The 22951-nt window shown below is 42.7% G+C and overlaps 1 protein-coding gene across 1 annotated transcript in view; it reads right to left on the bottom strand.

The window, feature by feature from the left end:
- NOSTRIN (nitric oxide synthase trafficking) overlaps nt 1-21261 on the bottom strand; it is a 63005-nt gene extending 41744 nt beyond the window's left edge. The window contains 3 exon segments of the mRNA XM_021074794.1: nt 10977-11062; nt 19689-19891; nt 21130-21261. Of these exon segments, the coding sequence (XP_020930453.1) occupies nt 10977-11062; nt 19689-19715 (113 nt within the window). The 5' untranslated portion in view covers nt 19716-19891; nt 21130-21261.

The raw sequence follows: 22951 nt of genomic DNA, 5'->3' as shown, positions 1-22951 counted from the left end.
CTGGAATTGGAGAAGAGCAAGTGAGGGGTAGTCAGGCAAGTGCTTTTTAAAATTAACATGCCTTGGAGTTCCCATCCTGGCGCAGTGGTTAACGAATCCGACTAGGGTCCCGTCCCTGGACTTGCTCAGTGGGTTAAAGATCCGGTGTTGCCGCTAGCTGTGGTGTAGGTCGCAGACACGGCTTGGATACCGAGTTGCTGTAGCCCTGGTGTAGGCCAGTGGCTACAGCTCCAATTCGACCCCAAGTCTGGGAATCTCCATATGCCGCAGGAGCGGCCCTAGAAAAGACAAAAAAGATAAAAAATAAAAAATAAATTAAAAAAATAAAATTAAATAAAATTAACATGCCTCTCCCTTTGCCTTTAATGTCAGTGTTCTGAGTCAGCACAGCTCTGGCAGCTTAGCAGCTAGAGACAGGATCCAAAGCCTCCTTGCAGACAGAATGAGTTTCCCAGGGCCTCTTCCAAAAGCATCTAGTTAGTTGCAAGGCAGTTTCCTGGATGGGAACAGGGACGTGCTGAGGGTCTAGAAAAGTGGGGAAGTCCTGCTGTGTAGCACTGGGAACTACATCTAGTCACTTATGATGGAGCATGATAACGTGAGAAAAAGAACGTATATGTGTATGTGTGACTGGGTCACCTTTGTACTGTAGAAAATTGACAGAACACTGTAAACCAGCTATGATGAATAAAGTCATTTAAAAAAGAAAAGAAAAGAAAAGTGGGGAAGGAGGGGGCTCTGATATCAAATGTCACCAGGGTAGCCCTTGAAATTAGACTGAGTTGAACAGCGTCTCTCTGTACCTTTCATCTCTCTGCTTTCAATACTATGTTGGTGACCCTAATATAGATAATACATTTTATATTTAGAATCCGCACTCAAATCAACCAAGCAAAACAGGCTGCAATCATTTCCTCTTGCATTTTCAACCCTAATGACCATTTCAGAACCCTCAGGAGATCACCCCCACCGGTCAGAAAGAAATGAAATGGAAAGTTGGAGGATGAATGTGGGTACATGGGGAGCAGAAGGCGTCACTAGGTTCCCCTTTTTGGTGAGTTTGCCTTCAACTAAAAACTCCCTGGCCTCCGGCCCTGAATGGCCTTTATCTTAGCAGAGGTTAATGGGTAAATTCCTCCCCAGAGAAAATCTCTCTAAGAATTCATGTACCAACTGGCAGGCATGGAGAGAGCTGTCACTTTTGTAAGTCAGAATGCTTGTAAATTAGAACAAACACGGCCATGTGGCTCCTCTGTGCTAATGGTCCCATGAAGCAGAAGATATACCCTTTCAGAATTCCTGCTACACAGAAATGAACGGACAGAGTTCAAAAGGGACAGCTTTTCCCAAGGCAGACGTGGCAATGACACCCCAGGCCCCCTGGTTTCTTCTGAGAGAGCTGCTTTATCATGGTTTCCAGCCTAAAAGGCACCACATGCAAAGGAAGTCAAGAGAGGCAGCTCTGATCTCAAATTGAGACGTGGAATTTTTCACCCTGTTAAAATGATCAGAAATGAGCTTGTAAGAATGTTGAGCTTAATGTTCTAGCCATACAGCTACCATATTTAAAAGGGGCTGGGATTCCCTATCTAAGCAATTATCCTGGCACATGTGAAATTGATGATGTATCTCTCTCTCTCTCTCTCTCTCTCTTTTTTTTTTTTTTTTTTTGTGTGTGTGTGTGTGTGTGTGTGTGTGTGTGTGTGTCTTTTCGCCATTTCTTGGGCCGCTCCCGCAGCATATGGAGGTTCCCAAGCTAGGGGTCGAATCGGAGCTGTAGCCCCCGGCCTACGCCAGAGCCGCAGCAACACGGGATCCAAGCCGAGTCTGCAACCTACACCACAGCTCACGGCAGCGCCAGATCCTTAACCCACTGAGCAATCTGGGGATCGAACCTGAAACCTCATGGTTCCTAGTGGGATTCGTTAACCACTGAGCCACGACGGGAACTCCATGTATATCTCTTTTGATAAGTAACTCAATCTCAGAATATTCCAGTGAGTCTTAAAGACCCCTGACCAGGGAAATGGCATGCATTGACTTTTAATGCACTTATATTCTAATTTCCTCTCAGCATGTAGAGGCAGGTCCATAAATTTTCATTAGTAATAATGAAGACCAACCAATAAGTCAAAGGCCAACCTTTGTCTTAGATTTGAAAATAAACTATTTTTTTGAAAGAAAGGAGAGATGGAAAATATGCAATATCAGAGTCAATATTATAGACAGAGCACGAATTAAACTGTATGACTATAAGTGACCAGGTAATCAGTTTTAGAGAACTCGGCTCTAACAAAATTAAGGTGATAAAACATGATTAAAAGGACAAAAAACTGTAGCTAGCCCCTGTGTCTATGAGGAATTAATTAAAATCGAACTAAGTCTCCAAGTTCCCATCATGGCTCATGAGGATGCAGGTTCGATCCCTGGCCTTACTCAGTGGGTTGAGGATCTGGTGTTGCCAGAAGCTGTGGTGTAGGTCGCAGACACAGCTCGGATCCCACATTGCTGTGGCTGTGGTGTAGGCCGGTGGCTATAGCTCCAATTCCATCCTTAGCCTGGGAACCTCCATATGCCATGGGTGCTGCCCTAAAATGACAAACAAAACAAAAGAAACAAACAAACAAAAAAACGAACGAAGTCTCTCTCAAGCATGAGGACAGCAGGTGACAGAGCATTCCCTTCATTCTGAACTAAGAAGGAATTTTAGAAATCTGAGCATCTCTGCCATATCACACCCCCACCTCCAGTCTCAAGCTTTGTACCTTCTTTCAGCAACAGCTTCTTGGGGCCTGGTAGGGTGACATTTTCCACCCAAGCTTTATTTATTTGCCTTTTGAAAGACCCTCACAAGCTCATCTTATAAATAGGCTGTATTTAGAAGTTGGTTATTCACAATTTGAAAGGCATTTCTACGTGGACACCCTGTTTTTTGAGCTGTTGAGTTCCCTGGCTGGCCCACAACACCCACTTCATCATCATTGACTGACTTCTTTCTAGCTCCTGAGAACAGTATTAAAAAAAGGAGAACTCGGAGGATGCGACCTGGGTGCTGCCTGCCTGGGGGTCCAGTCTGCTTACTTCCGGCCCAGAGAACACACAGCCAACGTGGTTCTGGGGCTTCAGATCCTGTGTCTGTTCATTCATGAGCCAACCGAGTTTAGGTGGGATGAGGGAAGGGTTGTTGTGGGGAAAGTTAGGTAAAATAAACACCAAGGGCAATTTAAAAAACTTTTTAGCTAGAAAACAAGATTTTACGCAGAATCCTACCATAGCATATAGTTAGCAGGTTCTGAATAAGTGGGAGCAGGAGAAACAAGGGGCTGAACCCTGTCCACCTGACTTACCTCTCCCGCTACAAGTGGCCCCTGATAGCTCCCCACAGACCCCCATGCTATCAGATTTGAAAGCCAGGGGGTTTTCCCATAGAAAACTGTAAGACTGTGAAGGAGCTGAGCCAGGACCTCCCCCTGCCCCCGTCCCGAGTGTATTGGGCCTCCCACAGCAGGGCCCCAGACTGCATGCCCACTCGGACGCCCTTACACCAAGCCTGGGTAGGGTTGGGTAAAAAACCAAACTCGGAGTTCCCGTCGTGGCGCAGTGGTTAACAAATCCGACTAGGAACCATGAGGTTGTGGGTTCGGTCCCTGCCCTTGCTCAGTGGGTTAACGATCCGGCGTTGCCGTGAGCTGTGGTGTAGGTTGCAGACGCGGCTCGGATCCCGCGTTGCTGTGGCTCTGGCGTAGGCCAGTGGCTACAGCTCCGCTTCGACCCCTAGCCTGGGAACCTCCATATGCCGCGGGAGCGGCCCAAGAAATAGCAACAACAACAAGACAAAAGACAAAAAAAAAAAAAAAAAAAAAAAACCAAACTCATCTTTTCCACATCCCCATCTGTAAATTAGGGGTGAATAAGAGGATTTTCACACTCTTTTGGATTGTGAGAATTTAAGTAAAAGATACCAAGGAAGAATTCTTGCGTGGCTCAGCCAGTTAGGTATCCGATGTTGTCACTGCTGTGGCTTGTTCACTGTTCTGGCTTGGGTTCGATCCCCAGCCTGGGGGATCTGCATCCCAGTGGTGTGTCCAAAAAAATTTTTAAAAAAGAGAGAGAGAGACCAAGGATAAGACATATCTTAACACAGTTCCTAATCTATAAATAGTGCTTGGTAAATGATCTCTTCTGTGATTTTATTATTCTCCTCCAGCTTTTGCTGAAAATAATATGCTATGTACTATGTAAGTAAATTTCTTTGACACACTCATATGTCGCTCCTCGTAAAGATCCTAACTTAAACTTCTTAAAATTTATGAGTGCCTGGAGGCCCAGAGTCACTCCTATGCGACTGCATTCATTCACTCAGTGAACATCTATTGACTGCCTGCTCCATGCCAGCCACATGGGGTACAAAGATCCTCAAGGAGTTCAGTCTCCGGGGGAGGAGACAGGTGAATGATTAGAAAGTAACAAGGTAGGGCCCCAGAGCTATAGCAGAGGTAAGCGCCAGTTCTGCACATCTCTGGGGAGCACTCTTTTGAGCCTGGGGACTGGCATGAAGGAAGGCCCACCAGAGTGAGATGACTGAATTTTGAAGAATGCATGAAGTGGAAGCTGGCGATGGAAGTGAAGCAGTGTCTACCAGGCAGCAGGTACCAATGCCGGGACCCATGATTGCAGGTGGCAGGAGTGGCAGGGGCCCGTGGAGGAGACTGCAAGTGATTCTACAAACAGTGCCTATAGTAAGATGGAGAGATGTGGGGGTCATGGGGAGATGGAGAGACAAGATGGATACAAAGACAGGGCCCAAGACTTAAAAGTCCCTTCTAGGAAATACTATGAGGGCTGAATTTTATGTATTTATTTTTTTATTTTTACGGCCACACTCACAGAATATGGAAGTTGCTGGGCCAGGGACTGAATCCACATCACAGCTGTGCTGATGCTTTAACCTTCTGCCCCGGGCCAGGGATCGAATCTGTACCTCCACATCGACCCGAGCCTCTGCAATCAGATTCTTAACCCACTGTGCCACAGCGGAAACCCCCAGGGCTGAATTTTACACTAAAGATCATGAGAGACTTTGAAAAATCTTAAACAGGGTCCTGGTCAGAATGGAAGATACGTTAGATGCTCCCTAGTTGAGGCAACTTGCTTGGATTAGAAAAAGGAGATCCCTGAAGGGACACAGCTCTGAGTCTGGTATCCAGACTTGAGGATTGAGAGCGGATTAGATTTCTGCCTTCATTCAACTCCTCATCCAGTTACCTTCGTGCAGAGTATATACTGCACAGCTACAAGGCAGGACTCCAGCAGAAGGACAGGTTAAGAGATTTTTTTTGCCAGCACAATGGCAGAGGCCATGAGATGAAAAGAAAGTATAGAAATAAGAAGTGTTTGGAAGAGAGACTATGAAGACTTGGTCATGAGTTGAGACAGAAGAAGGGGTCGTGGGTGGCTCCCAGGTATTGGGCTTGATTGGGTGGGCAGAGGGCCTAGTCATCATGATAAACAAACCAGAATGAGTACCAGCTTTGGGGAAAAGCTGATCAACCACTCTGTTTGGAATAGGCTGACTTTGTGGTTTCATGGCACATCCAGCTGGAAATTTCCAATAGGTTGTTAGATACGTGGTTTGAAGCACATTTAAAACGTATTGCCTAGTACTATACACATGGGAGTCATCAGTATGCAAAAAAAAGAGCTCAAGTTGTGGGAATTAAGGTCATCCAGGGTATGGGCAGGGTAGAAAACATGAGAATTTATCAAAGATTTCATTTCAATCATTTGTTTCATTGACAGCATCTGCAATGAATTGTAGATGGAACAGTGACCAACCACACTGCCTTTGGGTTTCTCTCCCTCTCTCTCTCTCTCTCTTTTTTTTTTTTTTTTTTTTTTTTTTTTTGTCTTTTTAGGCCCACACCTGCGGTATATGGAGGTTCCCAGGCTAGGGGCTGAAACAGAGCTGTAGCTACTGGCCTACCCCACAGCCACAGCAATACCAGATCCTTAACCCACTGAGCAAAGCCAAGGATCAAACCTGCGTCCTCATGGATGCTAGTCAGAGTCATTTCCGCTAAGCCACGTCAGGAACTCCTGTTTTTGTTTTTGTTTGTTTGTTTTCTTCTTTCTTTCCTTTCTTCTTTTTTTAAAATTAAAAAAAAAAAATTATGTCCAGAGTGGTGGTATTTGCCACTTGAAAACCTGATCTTAAGCTTCCTTAGGAAAATTGATTTTTCCCATCAAGGCCTGTTTAAACATTCAACAGGGAACAAAGCACTCATAAATAGTTTCTCAAAATGTACTTCTGTCTTTCTGAATCCGATCTGTGATTTTGTTGAGTAAACCCAATGTGTTTGGCATCAGGCATCTTAGGAGCTGCTGTTGAGTTTCTGGCTAAACCTGAGTTGCTACTACAAAAAAGGAAACTGAAGCAACTAATTGGATAAAAGAAGCTAAGCATGACCATGAATTGCAGAATTTCCTGGCAAAATAGTGTTTAAATAACAACACTTTTCTATTGCCACCAATTAGAACAAATGCAAGAAGGCAGCTGAGCTTGGAAATAGAACGTTATCTGGCCTCAATGCTTGATTGGGATGCAGTCTCTTGTAGCCACGAGCTAACACAGAAGTGCTAAGAACCACATTCCAAAGGGTTCTTCAGCAAGGTGCCTGGAATTGCTAATATTCAAAGACACACAGTGGAAACTAATCCAACTAGTAACCATGAGGATGCGGATTGGATCCCTGGCCTTGTTCAGTGGGTTAAGGATCTGGCATTGCCATGAGATGTGGTGTGGGTTGCAGAGGCAGTTCGGATCCTGTGTTGCTGTGGCTCTGGTGTAGGCTCACAGCCATGGCTCTGATTCGATCCCTAGCCTGGGGAATTCCACATGCTGTGGGTGCAGCCCTAAAAAGCAAAATAAAATAAAATAAAATAAAATAAAATAAAAGTAAAGTAAAGTAAAATAAAATGAAATAAAATAAAATAATTAAAAAGTCACCCTACTAATTCGAACACCCTGTTAGCCATCTTTCAGCATTATTGCTAGATAACATTATTTCATTTTTTGAAATCAAATAAAAAAAATTCAAAGACAGTAAAGAACTGTTCTAATAATGTAAATGTAATAATAAAATCAATCCTTAACTATCTTTCATTTATTTACTCATTCAATCTACAAGTATTACTGAATGTATTTTATGTAGCAAATACACTTAATTCAAAGAAGTCCCATGTGCCCCCTCACTAAATCTTCCATTACATTGGTCTCTGGATTTTCCTTCATGATTTTTTTATGTCATAAACCTCAGTGGAAATGCCTCCTATATAAGTATGTATTCCAAGAGTGCCCCTTCACTTGTCTGATGGAGTTTCCCATTACTTGTCTATATTCTGAGTAATATGATAGTTTATTTTAAAGAGCGTCGGCTTTCCAGGAATTTTTCTAACACAAGGGAAAAGTATCATTGATTCATTTGTAATAAGCCCACTTATTTAAGAGGAAAAAAAGCTCAGTGCTCCTGCCTAAATAATTAACCACTGGAAAAAAGGCTTTTTTATCTTTTATATATCTAGGGAAATACTTTTTCTTCTTGGTTTTCTTTTTAGGGCTGCAGTTGCAGCATATGGAAGTTCCCAGGCTAGGGGTCCAATCAGAGCCATAGTCGCCAGCTAGCGCCACAGCCATAGCAATGCCAGATCTGAGCCGTGTCTTCAACCTACACCACAGCTCACAGCAAGGCAAGATCCTTAACCCACTGAGCAAGGCCAGGGATAGAACCCTCATCGTCATGAATACTAGTCTGGTTCATTACCGCTAAGCCACAAGGGGAACTCCCTCCAAGGAAATAATTACTGATTGTACAGAACAGGGAGAGTGAAGGCAAACGTAATACCAGCTATGTTGTAACTGTTTATCCTTTTAATATAGTAATTATGTTCTCAAAACTTGAACACCTCTAGGAAGTGGTAACGACTTCAGAATCACTCCCCATGAGAAAGAAATAGCCCAGTCCTGGCAAGAGAGGTAGCACCTGTCTTTGTTAGCTGACATATGGGAATACAGTTGAAAAGAACACAATATGCTCCACATATTCATAGATTAGTAGGGAGTTTGTGTCCATTAGAAAATAGTTCTCCCAAAACACCTACTCTTTTAGCATGGATGAACACCCTTCAGGTTAACTACATGACCAAACAGCTGAGCAAGGAGAGGAAAGCTTCAAGTCAAGTGTGAGCAGACTTTACCAAAAGCATGTTTATCAGGAGTGAATATAAAGCCACTCACACAAGGCATCTTGGTTAGTGGAAATGATTTAATTGTAAAAGCTTAGCTGATAGATCATACAGGAAAGCATCCATTGCATAAATGATCTAATATCCAGCATAATTTTTTGAGTCTAGATAAACACTTAGATCTTCTTTTCGTATTTATGCTATGTACTTTTATCCCAGAGATGTGCACATAATATTCTTTAGGTTTTCAAATTCTTTTTTTGTTTGTTTGTTTTGTTGTTGTTGTTGTTGTTGTTTTGTCTTTTTGCCTTTTCTAGGACTGCTTTCTCGGCACATGGAGATTCCCAGGCTAGGGGTCTAATCGGAGCTGTAGCCACTGGCCTGCACCAGAGTCACAGCAACGCAGGATCCAAGCCGCGTCTGCAACCCACACCACAGCTCACGGCAATGCCAGATCCTTAACCCACTGAGCAAGGCCAGGGATTGAACCTGCAATCTCACGGTTCCTAGTCGGATCTGTTAACCACTGAGCCATGACTGGAATTCCAGGTTTTCAAATTCTAAATTCTGCTCCACGAGGAGGTACAACCACGAAGGGAGAAATATTTTTTTCGCTACCCAAGTGTTTCTCCTGGACCTTATTTGCCATTCTGGAACCTGTCCAGGGAGCGTTTTTCACATTTATAGGTCTGGGGCAGAGAGGGTAGCCTGAGAAAGCAGCTTCAAGAGAGAAACAGGTAAGAAATGAAGGTTTTGGCTGTAGGTAAAGTAGGGATGTCTGTGGCAGGGTGGAGATGCAGAGTGACCTGGGACAAGGGGAAAACAATAAGGCCATTTTGGAAAGGCAATCCCCACCCCACCCCCAATTTTTTCAGTTCTTAGTTGAGTTGGTTTACTAGGCATTGTTTATCACCTTCCATCTTCCCAACTCTTTGCCAGGCCCTTTTGAACCTGGAGACACCAAATAATCAAGGCCCAGCTGACAGCAGCCCAGGTCACACGTATGGCTACTCTGTGTCAGAGTCTTCCTGATCTGCGGGAGAGAGATGCTTTCTAACCTAGGTAATGGGTTGAATTTGTATGTTACTTAACCGGTCTTATTTTAAATAATTTCCTTTGAGACAGATACAAATATTTTCTTATAGAAAAAAGTTCCTCCTAGATCGGACTTCCTTCTACTTTTTATAGAATCAAAGCCATTTGGCTATTAAGATAGAAATAGCTTCTTATTCTTCATTTTTAAATTTTATTTATTTATTTATTTATTGTCTTTTCTAGGGCCACACCTAAAGCATATGGAGGTTCCCAGGCTAGGGGTCGAATTGGAGCTGTAGCCACCGGCCTACACCAGAGCCACAGCAACTCAGGATCAGAGCTACATCTGTGACTACACCACAGCTCACAGCAACGCCGGATCCTTAACCCACTGAATGAGGCCAGGGATCAAACCCTCAACCTCATGGTTCCTAATCAGATTCGTTAACCACTGTCCATGATGGGAACTCCCCATTTTTTTATTTTTATGATCACTTCTGTGGCATATGGAAGCTCCTGGGCTGGGGATCAAATCAGAGCTGCAGCTGAGGCCTATGCCACAGTTTGCAGCAACGCCAGATACTTAACCCACTGAACAAGACCAGGGATCAAACCCGTATCCTCACGGACGCTAAGTTGGGTTCTTAACCTGATGAGTCATAGTGGGAACTCCCTAACTTCTTATTTATAATCTTTTTCTTGTTGACTCTGTTTGACAAATCTGGCTATTTTCTTTATAAAGACACATTTGAGCTCTTCTGTATCTTTCCTTGGCTCCTTTCATTGGTCCTGATAAAGCTAATGTTCTCCTTTGCTCTTGACCTACCAATAAAGGATGCAATCAACTCAGGCATCTTTGTTCTTATGACACACATGCAATACTTTAAATTTGACATCGGGTTCCCTTAAAAGAATAAACAATCTCTTCCAAAGGTCTCTTTAGAGTTGTTTATTCTAGAACTGTCTAGACCTAGGGCAACGGCCCGAAGACCCTTTGTGGCCCAATTCAGTCCTTGGGTTCTCCAATTTTAGGCAAGAAATTTTGTAACTTTCTTAACTGAGTGAAGTGCGCTCATTTCAGCACAGTGAACAGATTACAACATGATCACATCCAGTGTTAAGAGAAGATGACTCTGAAAATGGTAACATTTCTCTGTCTCTCTTTTTTTTTTTGAAGTATATATGAAGTATTTAATATAGTTTTTGGCATGGAGCAAGCTGTCAATAAGTGAAAGATATAGTTTTTCTCTGTCAGTGAAAATGGTGACTTTTCACTCATCCACGCATTCATTCAACAGACATTTACTAAAGAAATTAAAAATCTAGGTTCTAAGAGGTCAGCATGCAAAGGTGAGGCAGAAATGTAGACGAAAAATGGCCATCGCCGTGTGAGCAGCACAATCATGAGTGTATACGTCAGGTACAACAGTGGGTCCCAGGAGAGGGTGATAAATTCGGTCTGAGGAATCAGAAGGGACTGAGCCTTCCCGAGCAGAATTACTTCCTGTTGCTTCCTGATGTTTATGGTACCCAAGTGATCAATGTGCAAGGGCAGAGAATCACTCTTCAAACCAGTTTCTCAGATACCAAAATATAACACTTGTGTTCAGGAATGTAGGACAGCTTGTCGTCACTCCTCCAGCCACAGCGCTCACTTACTAAAGAGGAAGAACCACTTCGTGCAAACGTGCCCTTTATACCTTTGCTGAAGAATGGATGTGACCTGCTTGCAGAAATCTTCTCCATTTTGAGAAAATTCCTTTAGGTTCTTGTATACTTTATTATACTGAAAAAGAAAAGATGCACAGAAGGATTAGGAGCACTTCCAAAGATTGAACTCCAGTAAATTCCAAATGCTGCAGTAGTGATGACTGTCCTTGTAAATGATCCTTTGTTTTTATTTGTTTGTTTTGGCTGTGCCTGGGGCATATGGAAGTTCCAGGGTCAAGGATTTAACCTGTGCCACAGCTGAGACCAGAGCCACTGCAGTGACAATGCTGGATCCTCAACCTGCTGAGCCACGTGGGAACTCCAGGATGCACACCTTTTGGGTGAGTTCTTAAAATAAAGATGAAGTCTCTTCTGTCTGAATGTGAAAGATCCTGGAGAGCTTTTCAAAACTAAAGCTGATCTCTTTCTTCCCAGGCCAAATGCAAACAATTCAGCAGTGGGGTGCATTTGCAGTCTAATTTCCTTTCATCCCTATTAGTCCCAGGAAGGCTAAAAATACATTCTGAAATACACTGCATATTTATTTCGGGTCTCTTTCACAAATTTCAAAGCAATATTCCTGGAACTCATTACAAACCCTGAACCACTGAAGTGAATATTTCCTGGCTGAAATAGGAAAAATGTAAGTGAATAATTTGTTAACAAAATTTCTCCTAGTCCCCTCTATATCTCATTTAACTCTAGTAATAAGAATGTTATAATAATGAGTTGAATATTGCGATTGAACCAAACCTTTATACATTTACAAATAAGCCTTTATAAATGCATTTATATGTGAATTTAGCCAGTACAAAAATTGCAATCGTAAGGTTTAGTCATGTGATTTAGAACTCCATAATGTCATTCTGAAAACTGTATTGGGAAGGAGAGACATGAATGACAACAGATTTTAAGTGCCCAGATTGGGTGTCAGTCAGATTTTCTGCTTTTCTGACATAGAGTAAGTGAAGGAGGCAATAGAGTCTTAAACACACATCTCAGGGTTTCCACCTGGGATGTGCAATTGCCAATTGCATTTTTCAAAATGAGATTTTATGCAAGAGGACACAAATTCTGTGTAGGCTGAGTGCCATGCCACAGCTCTCTGCTCACACAGCAAGTCAGCCTCTTCCATCCCTCACATGTCTCAAATGTCTTGGTCACCTCGGTGAGAAGGGGGAAGGAAAGGACGCTCTCACTTCCTGAGCACTTATTATGCATCAGGCACATTTTCATACCTGAATCCTCAGGGGCAAGGCAGCCTTCCAGGTGTCACAGTAGCATCTGGTGAACCGGGCTAGCAGAGTAGCAAACAGAGGACACAAGGCACAGAGGAAGAAAGACCTAAAGAAATGACCTAATCCAAGCCTCTACCTTCAAGGGTGGAGTCAACCAATAGGTAGGGAGTAGAAAGACAGTCTTATAGATACCAAATCCTTTTATCTTTATGCAGCAGTTTAACTTTCCCTTGAATTTCACACAGAAAGCCATGGCAGGATTTGGTTGATACACAGCAGGAACAAACAGCTTCATTCAAACAGCCCAGGACCCAAGGACAGAGGTCAGAGTACAAAGTCCTTTACAAGGACACCATTAACCCCTAAAGCAAGGTTTGCAAAATTATGTGCCTGTGGGGACTCATCAGGAGCTTGGATGAGGGAGAAGACTGGTGGGGACAGTGAGCTGGAGAGACAGCTGTGGACCATGGACCAGCATTTTTTTGTCCAAAAGAGCCGAAATGAGGATAGGTATCTGAAACATAATTTTTTTAAACTGCAGCAAACAATTCACAAAACTTGAACTCTCTGCCAAGTAAGCAAAATACACCTGTAGTGCAGTCCAGGTGTAGCCTCTGTCATGAAGAAATGATTCTCCTCTGAGTCATGAAAGTAAAATCACTATTTGGCAGCCAGACTATCGCACTTTATTTCCATCAGCATAACTTGTCATTTATGAATGATGTGATACTTTAAGGTCTTTTTCCTCCCCTTCCAAGTACAATGGGAGAGGGTTTGGTAAGCATTTTCAAATTGTTTAGCTTCTTTGTGTATTCCTTTGTTGCCTAAACATTTGCACTAAGTTCTCCCTTAAGGCTTTTATTTTCTTCCCATAGCACCAGAAAAACGCCCATTAGTACACACCTAGAGATCAAGAGAAGAAAATGGAGAACTGGTTAGTGGGTACATGCCCCCAGAATAAAATCCTCTCTCAGCCACCCTCACCCTTAGGTGGAGCCATGTGACTACATGCTTCCCAAAGGGGTACGGCTGAAAGTTTATTGTTGGGTTTCAGTGAAAGTTCCCTCCCCCTTTTTCCTGAAACCTGGGCCCGGAAATGACAGCGAATTCCGTTAAGACGGTCCTGAGAATGAATGCCATGTACTAAGATCTGGCTCTGGGGGCCACCACACAAGCCCCCAGCTTTGTACTTTCGGATTTATTTTATTTTATGTATGAGAGAAATATAACAATAGGTTTCCTTTTCTCTTTTGGCCATGCCCATGACATGTGGAATTTCCCAGGCTAGGAATTGCACCCATTCCACAGCAGTAATCCAAGTCATAGTAGTGACAATGCTGGATCCTTACCCACTGAGCCACCAGGGAACTCCTACAATAGAGTGTTTTTTTGTTTTTTGTTTTTTAAATATGCAGCTAAATGTAGTTCTAACTCATACACGAACTTTTAACTTTTTATTTTAGATTATGAAACATTTTTATGTTTCAGAAATATTGGCACTACTTCTGCTCTCTTTTTAAACAATTTTTTTCTTTCTCATAATTTCTTTGACTATCCTTGAGCATTTATTCTTCCATATGAATATTTATCTAATTACAGTTTAAAAAAAAATCCCTGTTGAGATCCTAATTGGAATTGCATTACATATAGATATCTCAATTTGAGGAAATTAACTTTTTTATGGTATTTAGACTTTTCATCCAAGAGCATAGTAAGTCTTTTCATTTATTTAAATGTTATTTCATGTTCAATAAAATTTTACGATGTTCTTTATAGGTCCTGTAGTATGCTCATCTGATTTACTTGGAAATATCTCACAGGATTACCCAGTACGATGCTGTGCATTTTGAAAGTGTCCTCTCTGTTTCTCTCCCCAGCTCACACCAAAGCAGAAATAAAGACCCAACAAAAACATCAGGGGTCACATGCAGGAGAGAAAGATTTCGAGGCTTGCTTACAAAATTAATTTTTCTTTTTTCTTTTCTTTTCTTTTTTTTTTGCTTTTTAGGGCCGTAACTGCAGCATATGGAAGTTCCCAGGGCAGGGGCTGAATCAGAGATCTAGCTTCCAGCCACAGCCATGGCCACAGCAACTTGGGATCTGAGCCACATCTGCAACCACGTTGCCACAGCTCACAGCAACGCCGGATCCTTACCCACTGAGTGAGGCTAGTGATTAAACCAGCATCCTCGTGGATACTACTCAGATTCGTTTCCACTCTGCCACAACAGGCATTCCCACAAAGTGAATTTTTCTGCTCTCAAACAGTATAAGGCTGAGATGGAGAGAAGGCAAAGCAGAGAAAGGGATGGAGGGATTTGAAGCCTTCAGAGCAGGAGAAAGGAAAAGAAACTCATCAGGAGAACAAGGAGTGGAGGGAAGGGACTCTGAGGTGAGCTGTCTTAGGTCATGGACCATCCACCCCACCCCCATCAATCCACTATCAAAAGAGGTAGTGGTTTGCATCCAAGCATCCCAGGGAAAGAATAGGGTATCTCAGATATCACGTGTGGAGATGGTGACAGGCAAGGGAACCAAACCAAAGCAAAGCGGAGATGAGTAGAACCAGTTGAGAATTTGTCTCTGTTCTCGGGCTATAGGGGCCACTGTATTTCCCAAACTTAGCAAGCCACGAAAACTTTCCAAGATGCATTTTTAAAAAGCTATCTCTAGAGGACTAGTCTAGAAAACCAGACACCCCTGAAAGTTTGTAAAGCCTTTGGAGGAGAGTGGGTGAGTTGTTACAGTATGCAGATCCTTGTCTTTCTCTAAAGCTATCAGGTTCAACTTTTTAAGGCAAGAGTCTTCTCAAATCAAGCACATCTTATGACTACAATTTTCCCTGGGGCTGCTAGTTTCAGATTTTGGAAGATTTCCTGTCATTTGATAGGCTTGTACTTCCTTTTTTCACATCATGGTACATGTAGAAAATGATATATGTACTGGAATAATGTAGTAAATGGACAAAGTTGTTCAAGGCAGAGGCAACTAGCCCCTGAGCTCTGTGCCCCCGGCTGCTCACTGCCTGTAATCCACTCCCCAAACCCCAGTGTGCCCAGGGACACATAAGTCAGGAAATTCTTCAGTACATTACGTTGTTGTTAACTTAGTGATCAGATAAGAATGGGATGTTCTACTTATTACAGGAATGCGGAGAATCTTTATCTTTGATTCTATATACAATGTACCGGATACTCCCAGACAATCCCTGGTCCAGCCTGAGATAAAGGTGACATCAATAAATAAAAGGATTACTAAGAATACTGCCATTATTTCAGCACAAGTCCTTCTTTAGATTCAATGATTCGGTGCCTTTTTTCTTTCTTTCTTTCTTTTTTAGGGCTGTACCTGCATATGGAAGTTCCCAGGCTAGGGGTCGAATAGAAACTGCAGCTGCCAGCCTATGCCATAGCTATTGCAGTGCCAGGTCTTACTTGGAAAAAGCATTATGGGTTTTTCTTTTTCCCCATATATACATTTTAAAAAGGGATAAATATATTGAAGGCTGGTAGAGAAATATGTAGGATATTTCCGAACCCCTAAAAATCCTTTCACATAGAAAACTAATGTACACAGATATTTCCCATTCAGCCATTAGGAAAATGTTTCTGTCCAGCCCTTGTAGGCAAATTCTGTTGGGTAAATATTATCAGTACAACAAAACTTAGTAACCTAGGCAATTGGCACATGAAATGATTAGACAGATGTCTTGTAAATAACAAAAAACACACTCTATCAACCTTGGCGTAGCTGCTGTTTCTGACTTCCCATGATTTGAATACTTAAGGAGATTAAATTCGGTTATTCCAGAAAAAAAACGTTTTTATTCCAGGTGCAAGTAAGAAAACACTTTTTTCATTTTTGGATAGTAATGATGCTTCTTGTGTTCCACAAACCATGTCATTGCTCTTAAATTTAGTTAAATAAGCTCTAATTGGATGCCATTCACATGCCAGGCACTGTGCTCCTGATTTCATGTGATGTAATAGTTTTAAATACTGCTCTTCTAAACGAAGGGATTACTTGCATTGATTAAGCATTTGGGTAGTATTTGGAATCACCATGGCAGGCTGTCATAGACTATAACATACAGAACATTAAATAAAGATCATAGTCGGAGTTCCCATCATGGCTCAGTGGTTAACGAATCTGACTAGGAACCATGAGGTTGCGGGTTCGATCCCTAGATTTGCTCAGTGGGTTAAGGATCTGGCGTTGCCGTGAGCTGTGGTGTAGGTTGCAGACACGGCTCGGATCCTGCATCCCTCAGCAGCCATGGGATCATTCCCCAGGCTCTTTTCTATTAGTGCCAGAACATCCTATGACCCAGGCTGAGCCACTGGGTTGGGAAGCTCAGGTTGATGTTTGAACCTGACTGAAGGAGACAGTGCTGTTTCAACAGCCTTTGGAGTTAAGAGAAGAGGCCAACTGTGTGGCCCCAAGAAGGCCTGCTTGGCCTGCTTCTCTGGACACAGTATGAGAGAGTAAAAGCAAAACCTTGATGACAGCTTATAATTTGCCCCTGATTTCATGGTTGATTCCTAGGAAGGTGTTATTATTTTTTTAAAAAAGATTAGATTATTTCATTTGGACGTAATTCGATCCTGTCTCTTTCCTTGCACATAGCCTTGAAAATGATTTCCCTTGGCATATATTTAGGTTTAGAAGCTAAGCTCACAGGTATTAAGGCATTAAGGCCCAGAGCCAACTTTTTTTCTTCTGCAAAGACAGAACTTTTAAAAATCTCCTTCAAATAAGTTCTGACATTCTCAAGATTAGTTAAAAGCCCTACAGAGCATTTAGGCAATCTGTGTGCTACCCTGGTGACTGATAATTTGAGCAAGGCCACTATCCCAGCGCTTTGCAGTAAAATGGCCCAGCTCTCAGCCTATCTTGCCTATTGGAGCGGGACCTAAAAAAAGAAGTTTTTAAATGTTTTTTTGCAGTCTGATGAAACCTATTTGACTCAGAAAAAAATATTTTCAAATGCATAAAACAAAATAACAGGATTATAAAGGAAACGTTATATTGATATATATTATTAAAACATCATTTCAAATCAGGATGTTTTGCATGCTTTTTTAATGAACTTACTCAATAACAAGTCTTAGGAATTATCCAAACTTCTAAGTCATGTTGAGTGTAAGTAAACAGTATTTCTAGATATCTGTAAACAAATGTAATGTTATACAAAAATATACGTGCTTTTTACTGCTTACAGAGTCACAGACACTGCAATAGTTCTAGGGTTGGCTGCTTATATTCAAGATGGGAGGAAATTCTAAATTTCACTTAGAAACTAACACAAATAAAGAGGTCATGTGTTTCCCATGGAAGATTACACAACCCACTGATTTCCATTTATGGATTCACTGGGGTAGATAGACCAAGTTAAGAAGGGTAGCTAAGCTAAGGCTTTATGGATTAATTGTGTTCTGTGCAAGCCTAGGGACTCACGAAATGGATTATTGTGCAGATGGTTAAAACTTTGGATTCTTTTTGGTTTCGCCATAAAACTACCTAAGTGTTTCATGAAGCATTCTTTTGCAATCCAGTCCCTTGTTTGATTCGGTTCCCAAATCCCAGGCTCATCTTCACACAGCATTGTTCCCCAAGCACAAACTAGGACTGCATCAGGAAATCAACTTGAACACTTGATGAAGATGAAACAATTGTAAATAAATAAAGATTCTGTGACTTTAGAAGATTCAGAACCCCTGGCTGAAGGGATATTCGCCCCGTCTTGACTCCCAGACTACATTTGATGGCACCGGGCCCATAGAGATGACCTTCATGTTGGGGACTTGGGGACAAGGACAGGAGTCCTTGGGGCAATGGTTCACAATAAGGAAAAGGATTCTGGCAAAAGTCAACGAGGGAGCATTAAGCTGACACAGAGATGTGGTGATGGGTTGTCTTGGGGCTGCTCAAAAGGAAACAGTTCTCCTAGTTCTGGTCTGAAGGCAGCCTTGGAAAGGCTGTCAGGATTTTTGTTGTTTTTCTGGGTTGGTTTGTTTGTTTGTTTTTAACTTATCCTGACTTTAGTTTTCCTCTCCGCTATCTCATTCTTCCCTTGGTCTTGCCTTTCTTTTTTGGTGAGTGTTGGTATCAAGTTTTTGCCTCCCCTTACTCCATCTTTACTCCACTTACCCACCCCTGTGCAAAAACATCACCAAAGTATCAACAGCGAGAAACGAGAGGAGTTAATATTTTTAGTAAGGGAGCAAATTCAAGGAGTGAGAAATAAACAAACAAATGCATAAATAATAAAAGGCTTTTTGAAAAAGTTATCTGTGCTTTCCAATGGAGAGAAGATTAAGTTGGGGAAATTGAAGATAGGAGGTTTCACTTTCAAAATCTCTATACGACCATCTTGTTGGAATTTGGTTGTACATTAGATACATATTACTATTGTATTTTAAAGGTAAATTATGTATTTAGAAAGTAAAATACATATTTTTATTAATACATGTCATATTTAAAAAGTAAAAGCCGCTATGACTTTTTTTTTTAATCTCAGATGCCTGCGCTCATTTTGAAGGATAATAGTTACAATTTCATCTTTGCTAAGCCTGTGCTTTCCACAGCCATTAAATAAACACAAATGATACCACTAATTCTCTGTTGATCTTTTTTTTAGGGCTTTATGGCAGCCGCTGTTTATCTGTTTTTCCACATTGTTTGTTTGTTTTCAATAAAATATCGGAAGGATGAATGTAACCCCTTGCTTCCGATGTCACCAGTTTTAGCTTTGGGGCATCATTTATTGGGATAAAACACTGACGATCCTTGATTAACTAAATTTCCTCCCCTAACCCTTTATTTTAATTACTCCTCACCTCCTAAATTACATCTCTACTCTTGCGGCTAATGACCTCACGGTGTCTTTGGACTTTTGACCAACCTTCTATTTTTGGTATTGCTCCCAGGACTGAAGCAAACATATTGGAAAATGTGTCTGAGAACCACTGCAGCCTGGAAAGAGTGGGGAGTCTGTCCTTCTTCCTCCCTTGGGACTGGCGGTTCTTAACTCCAAATCATATGGGAAAATATGCAAAAACCTTCCACCCTCATTTCATTCTCAGAGCCCAAAATTCGCCACAAATATTCTGGGCATTTGCGTGTCCACGCCACACCCGATGCTGGCCTACTGGTATATGTTTTAAGAATGTTTCTCAAACAATCACCATCTGCGTGTAAATATAATGCTATGTCCACTCAAAGGTTCTTCCAGGAATATGAGACTAAAAGATGACAATGACCTGCCTGGTCATTTGCTAGAAAGAGCTCTGTTTTAAAATGAACCAAAGAAAAACCACAGACTTCTGTACCAGTACCAATATCGAAACGTTTGGCTTTCTGAGTGTCTCACATTTCTTAAGTTAAAATCCATTAATGTTTGCATTTACTCCTGAGCCGCCGCCCTCTCACATACAGGCACACAAACCACACTGAGCTACTCACCGAACAATCTGTCAGTGGGTCCCTCATGTTGAAATGTTGTTTGCTTCGGTCCTATTACCTACGCTGCTCCGGCTCTCAGGATGCTGCACCCAAGGTTGGGTGTGTCCTTAATTTCCGGGATTCAAAGGGCCCAGAGTACGTCAGCCCTTGTCAAACACCCCAAGGAGGAAGTCCCAGCCTTGGACTTTAATCACGTTTGTTTCCTGAAAAAGCAAAGAATGGCTCCGGGTCAAGAGAGCTGGAGTGAGACTGCGAGAAGGACTTCTGCAAATATTCAGGGGTCAGAATACAAGTCCTGAACTGTGTGGCCTTGAAAGAAAGCCCAGAGGTTATAACTTGTTCCTGGTAATTCAGTCACTCAGGGCTGACGGTCGAGGGACGTGTATTCTCTCAGCTTACGGTATTAATTATGTTTTCATTTTTACTTATTTATTTAGCTTTTAACTCAGTGAATTTTTACTATATTTATAGTTGTACAGTGATCATCACAACCCCATTTTACAGCATTTCCATCCCAAACCCCCGGGCCATCCTCCCCCCTCCCCGCCCCCGCCACCTGTCTCATTTGGAAACCATGTTTTTCAAAGTCTGTGCGTCAGTTTCTGTTCTGCAAAGAAGTTCATTGAATCCTTTTTTTAGATTCCACATATAAGTGATACCATAGGATGTTCATGTCCATATGTCTAACTTCACTTAGCATGATAATTTCTAGGCCCATCCATGTTGCTGGATGTTTTTATTTTCTACATTTTCTGCTTTGACACACCAGGGCCTTTTGAATGAGGGAGGAGGGACCACCCCTTTCAGCGTTAGCTAATTCCTAGAGAAGTAACAAAGTGCTTATAACTATCACCTTGATATGCAGTCCCACCAATCCTGAGCCCAGAACCCAAATCGCCTCCCTTATCTAACTTGCACACACCAAGTCAACACTCCCCCTGCCCCAAGTCACCCCAAAGCCAAGGTAGCACACAATTAAGACCATCCTATATAACCAGGACTGTAGTGGAAAATGTCCAGAAAAGCCTATCAGAGAGCAGGCATACAATAACCATCTCCAGAAGCCTAACTCAACCCAACCTCCGTCACGAGCCCAACAGGATCAAAGGCTAAGCCATGAAGTTAAGAAGGACTTTTGAACATTCAACCTGTTTTTCTTTGTTTGTTTGTTTTTTAATCACTCAAAGTATAAATAGAACTAGAGATCAGCGTACAGCAATTTTTTTTTTATTGCTTTCTCTGCTCTTGTGACCTCGCTGGTCAATCAATCTTTAGGTTTCCAGCCAATGGCCTGTGGCCCTGTGACCACCATTTTCTGGGCCAAGGACAGTTTTGCTCAGACTGGCAGACAGGTAAGTGCAGGGCTCCCGCCGGAAAGGCGCTCCATCCACACAGCCCAGGGGAACACTCCAGAGATACCCAGGTGACAGACTCCACTTACCTGCCCTTGGTGTGTGTTAGGTTCGTTCCGGGTTTTGGCACCAAAATGTAAGGTCGGCCAAAAGCATGAGACCGGAGCCCAGGCATAAAAGACTTTATGAGCAGGGTATACTGCTGGGCTGACTCACAAAGGGAGGTCAGGTGCCAGCCTTTCGAGCAGGGAGGTTATATGTGAGTGCCAAGAAAGGGGGTTTCTGTGCAGAAGCTGATTGGCCATTTCTTATGTAAATAGGGTGAAAAGGAACAGACCAATCCGTTTGGGAGAATTGTTGGTAGGATAGGAACAGACGTGTAGCCGTTCTCCTGGGTAGTGGGGTGGTCTTTGACATTGGATCACGTGATTTCGGGGAAGACTTCGTCGTGTCTTAGTCATGTCTCTCCAGGAGCTGGGCGAGAGCCTAGAGCTAAGTCTTGTTTTTCCCTGGACAAACCTAAGGATATACAAGCACCTTTCACAGTCCCCAGAAATAACACATGAAGAGGAAGAGACACCGAGGGAAGAAAACTCGCCCTGTAACCTGAGAGGAGAAGAAGGATCCTTGGTCAGGGGCACCATTTACACAACTGATAATGTTCTCCCCTGAGCTTTTGCAAAGGAACTTTATCACTGGAGTTTGCTAACACGGAGCACATGTTATCAAGGGGCTAGAATTAGTCAAGGCACCCTCATTCTCAAAGAGGTTAATAATCAGGTCTCAGATTCCCGCCGGAGGGCCTCTTGCCTTCAGAGGGGGTAGGCTGACTTGGCTGGTGCCTCAGCCCGGGGCACCTATGTCTTCCCCCAACTCCTGCTGTGCTTGGTGTCAATTCAGGCACAACTCAGTTCAGAACAGGGAGGTTGGCCTCCCTTGCCCATCCCCACAAGAAGTGCCAGCACACCAAGCCAATCTGGTCTCTGCGGTCCTGTGGGAGGTTGGATGGACATTCCCACACCTGTACGCCTCATGTGTGTCTCTCCCAGCAGGCTGGCTAGCTTTCCTTTAGGCCTCTTGGAGAGACAAGACTGTCTCCATTTACTACAATATCCTTCCCACAAACTGTGGGAAAAACAGCAGGGGTTCCTGGCTGAATGTATACTGAGAATGAATAGTAGGCTAGTTGTTGAGCTTTTTGAAAGGGTGTTGAATCTACAACAAAACTCTGATTTCGGAGGCTAGAACGAGGGCTGTCTTAGTTGCTGTTGTGAGCTGAAATTTGGCACTTGCCATCAGCCTCTACATGGATTTAAATCTGAGCCTTTGCAGCTGCCAACCCACAATACCCCCTGAGCAGAGTTCAGGGTGAACATCAGGAGTGAGGCACTCTGCTCTAGGAAAACTGGAAGAACACGTTTTCAGATAGTTGGTTTAATTTTTTTTTTTTTTGTCTTTTCTAGGGCTGCACCCATGGCATATGGAGGTTCCCAGGTTAGGGGTCTAATCATTAACCACTGTGCCACAACGGGAACTCCTCAGATAGATATTTTTAGGAGAAGATTTTATGTGCCCAATTCTTGCATCTCTTCATATCTAGAAAAACACTAAAATCCTTCATGGTGGTGATGTCTGCTCCTTGTGATTGGCAGTAACCTTTAGGAGATCAGCAACAAACGTTTACAAAATGTTTGTGTGCTGCATGCACCTCCCCGTCACCTTTATTATAACCTGATATTCCCTCTTTTCCTCCTTGGGTGGTGTTCCAACCTGGTCTGTATGTAGTTAAGGATAAGGAATATCAGAGTTTCCCTCGTGGCGCAGTGGTTAACGAATCCGACTAGGAACCAGGAGGTTGCGGGTTCGATCCCTGGCCTCGCTCAGTGGGTTAAGGGTCCCGCGTTGCCATGA

This window comes from Sus scrofa, chromosome 15, assembly GCF_000003025.6.
Source record: "Sus scrofa isolate TJ Tabasco breed Duroc chromosome 15, Sscrofa11.1, whole genome shotgun sequence".
NCBI classification, from domain to species: domain Eukaryota; kingdom Metazoa; phylum Chordata; class Mammalia; order Artiodactyla; family Suidae; genus Sus; species Sus scrofa.
Note: the sequence above shows the minus strand (reverse complement) of the source record. Positions and strands in the feature narration are given on the sequence as shown.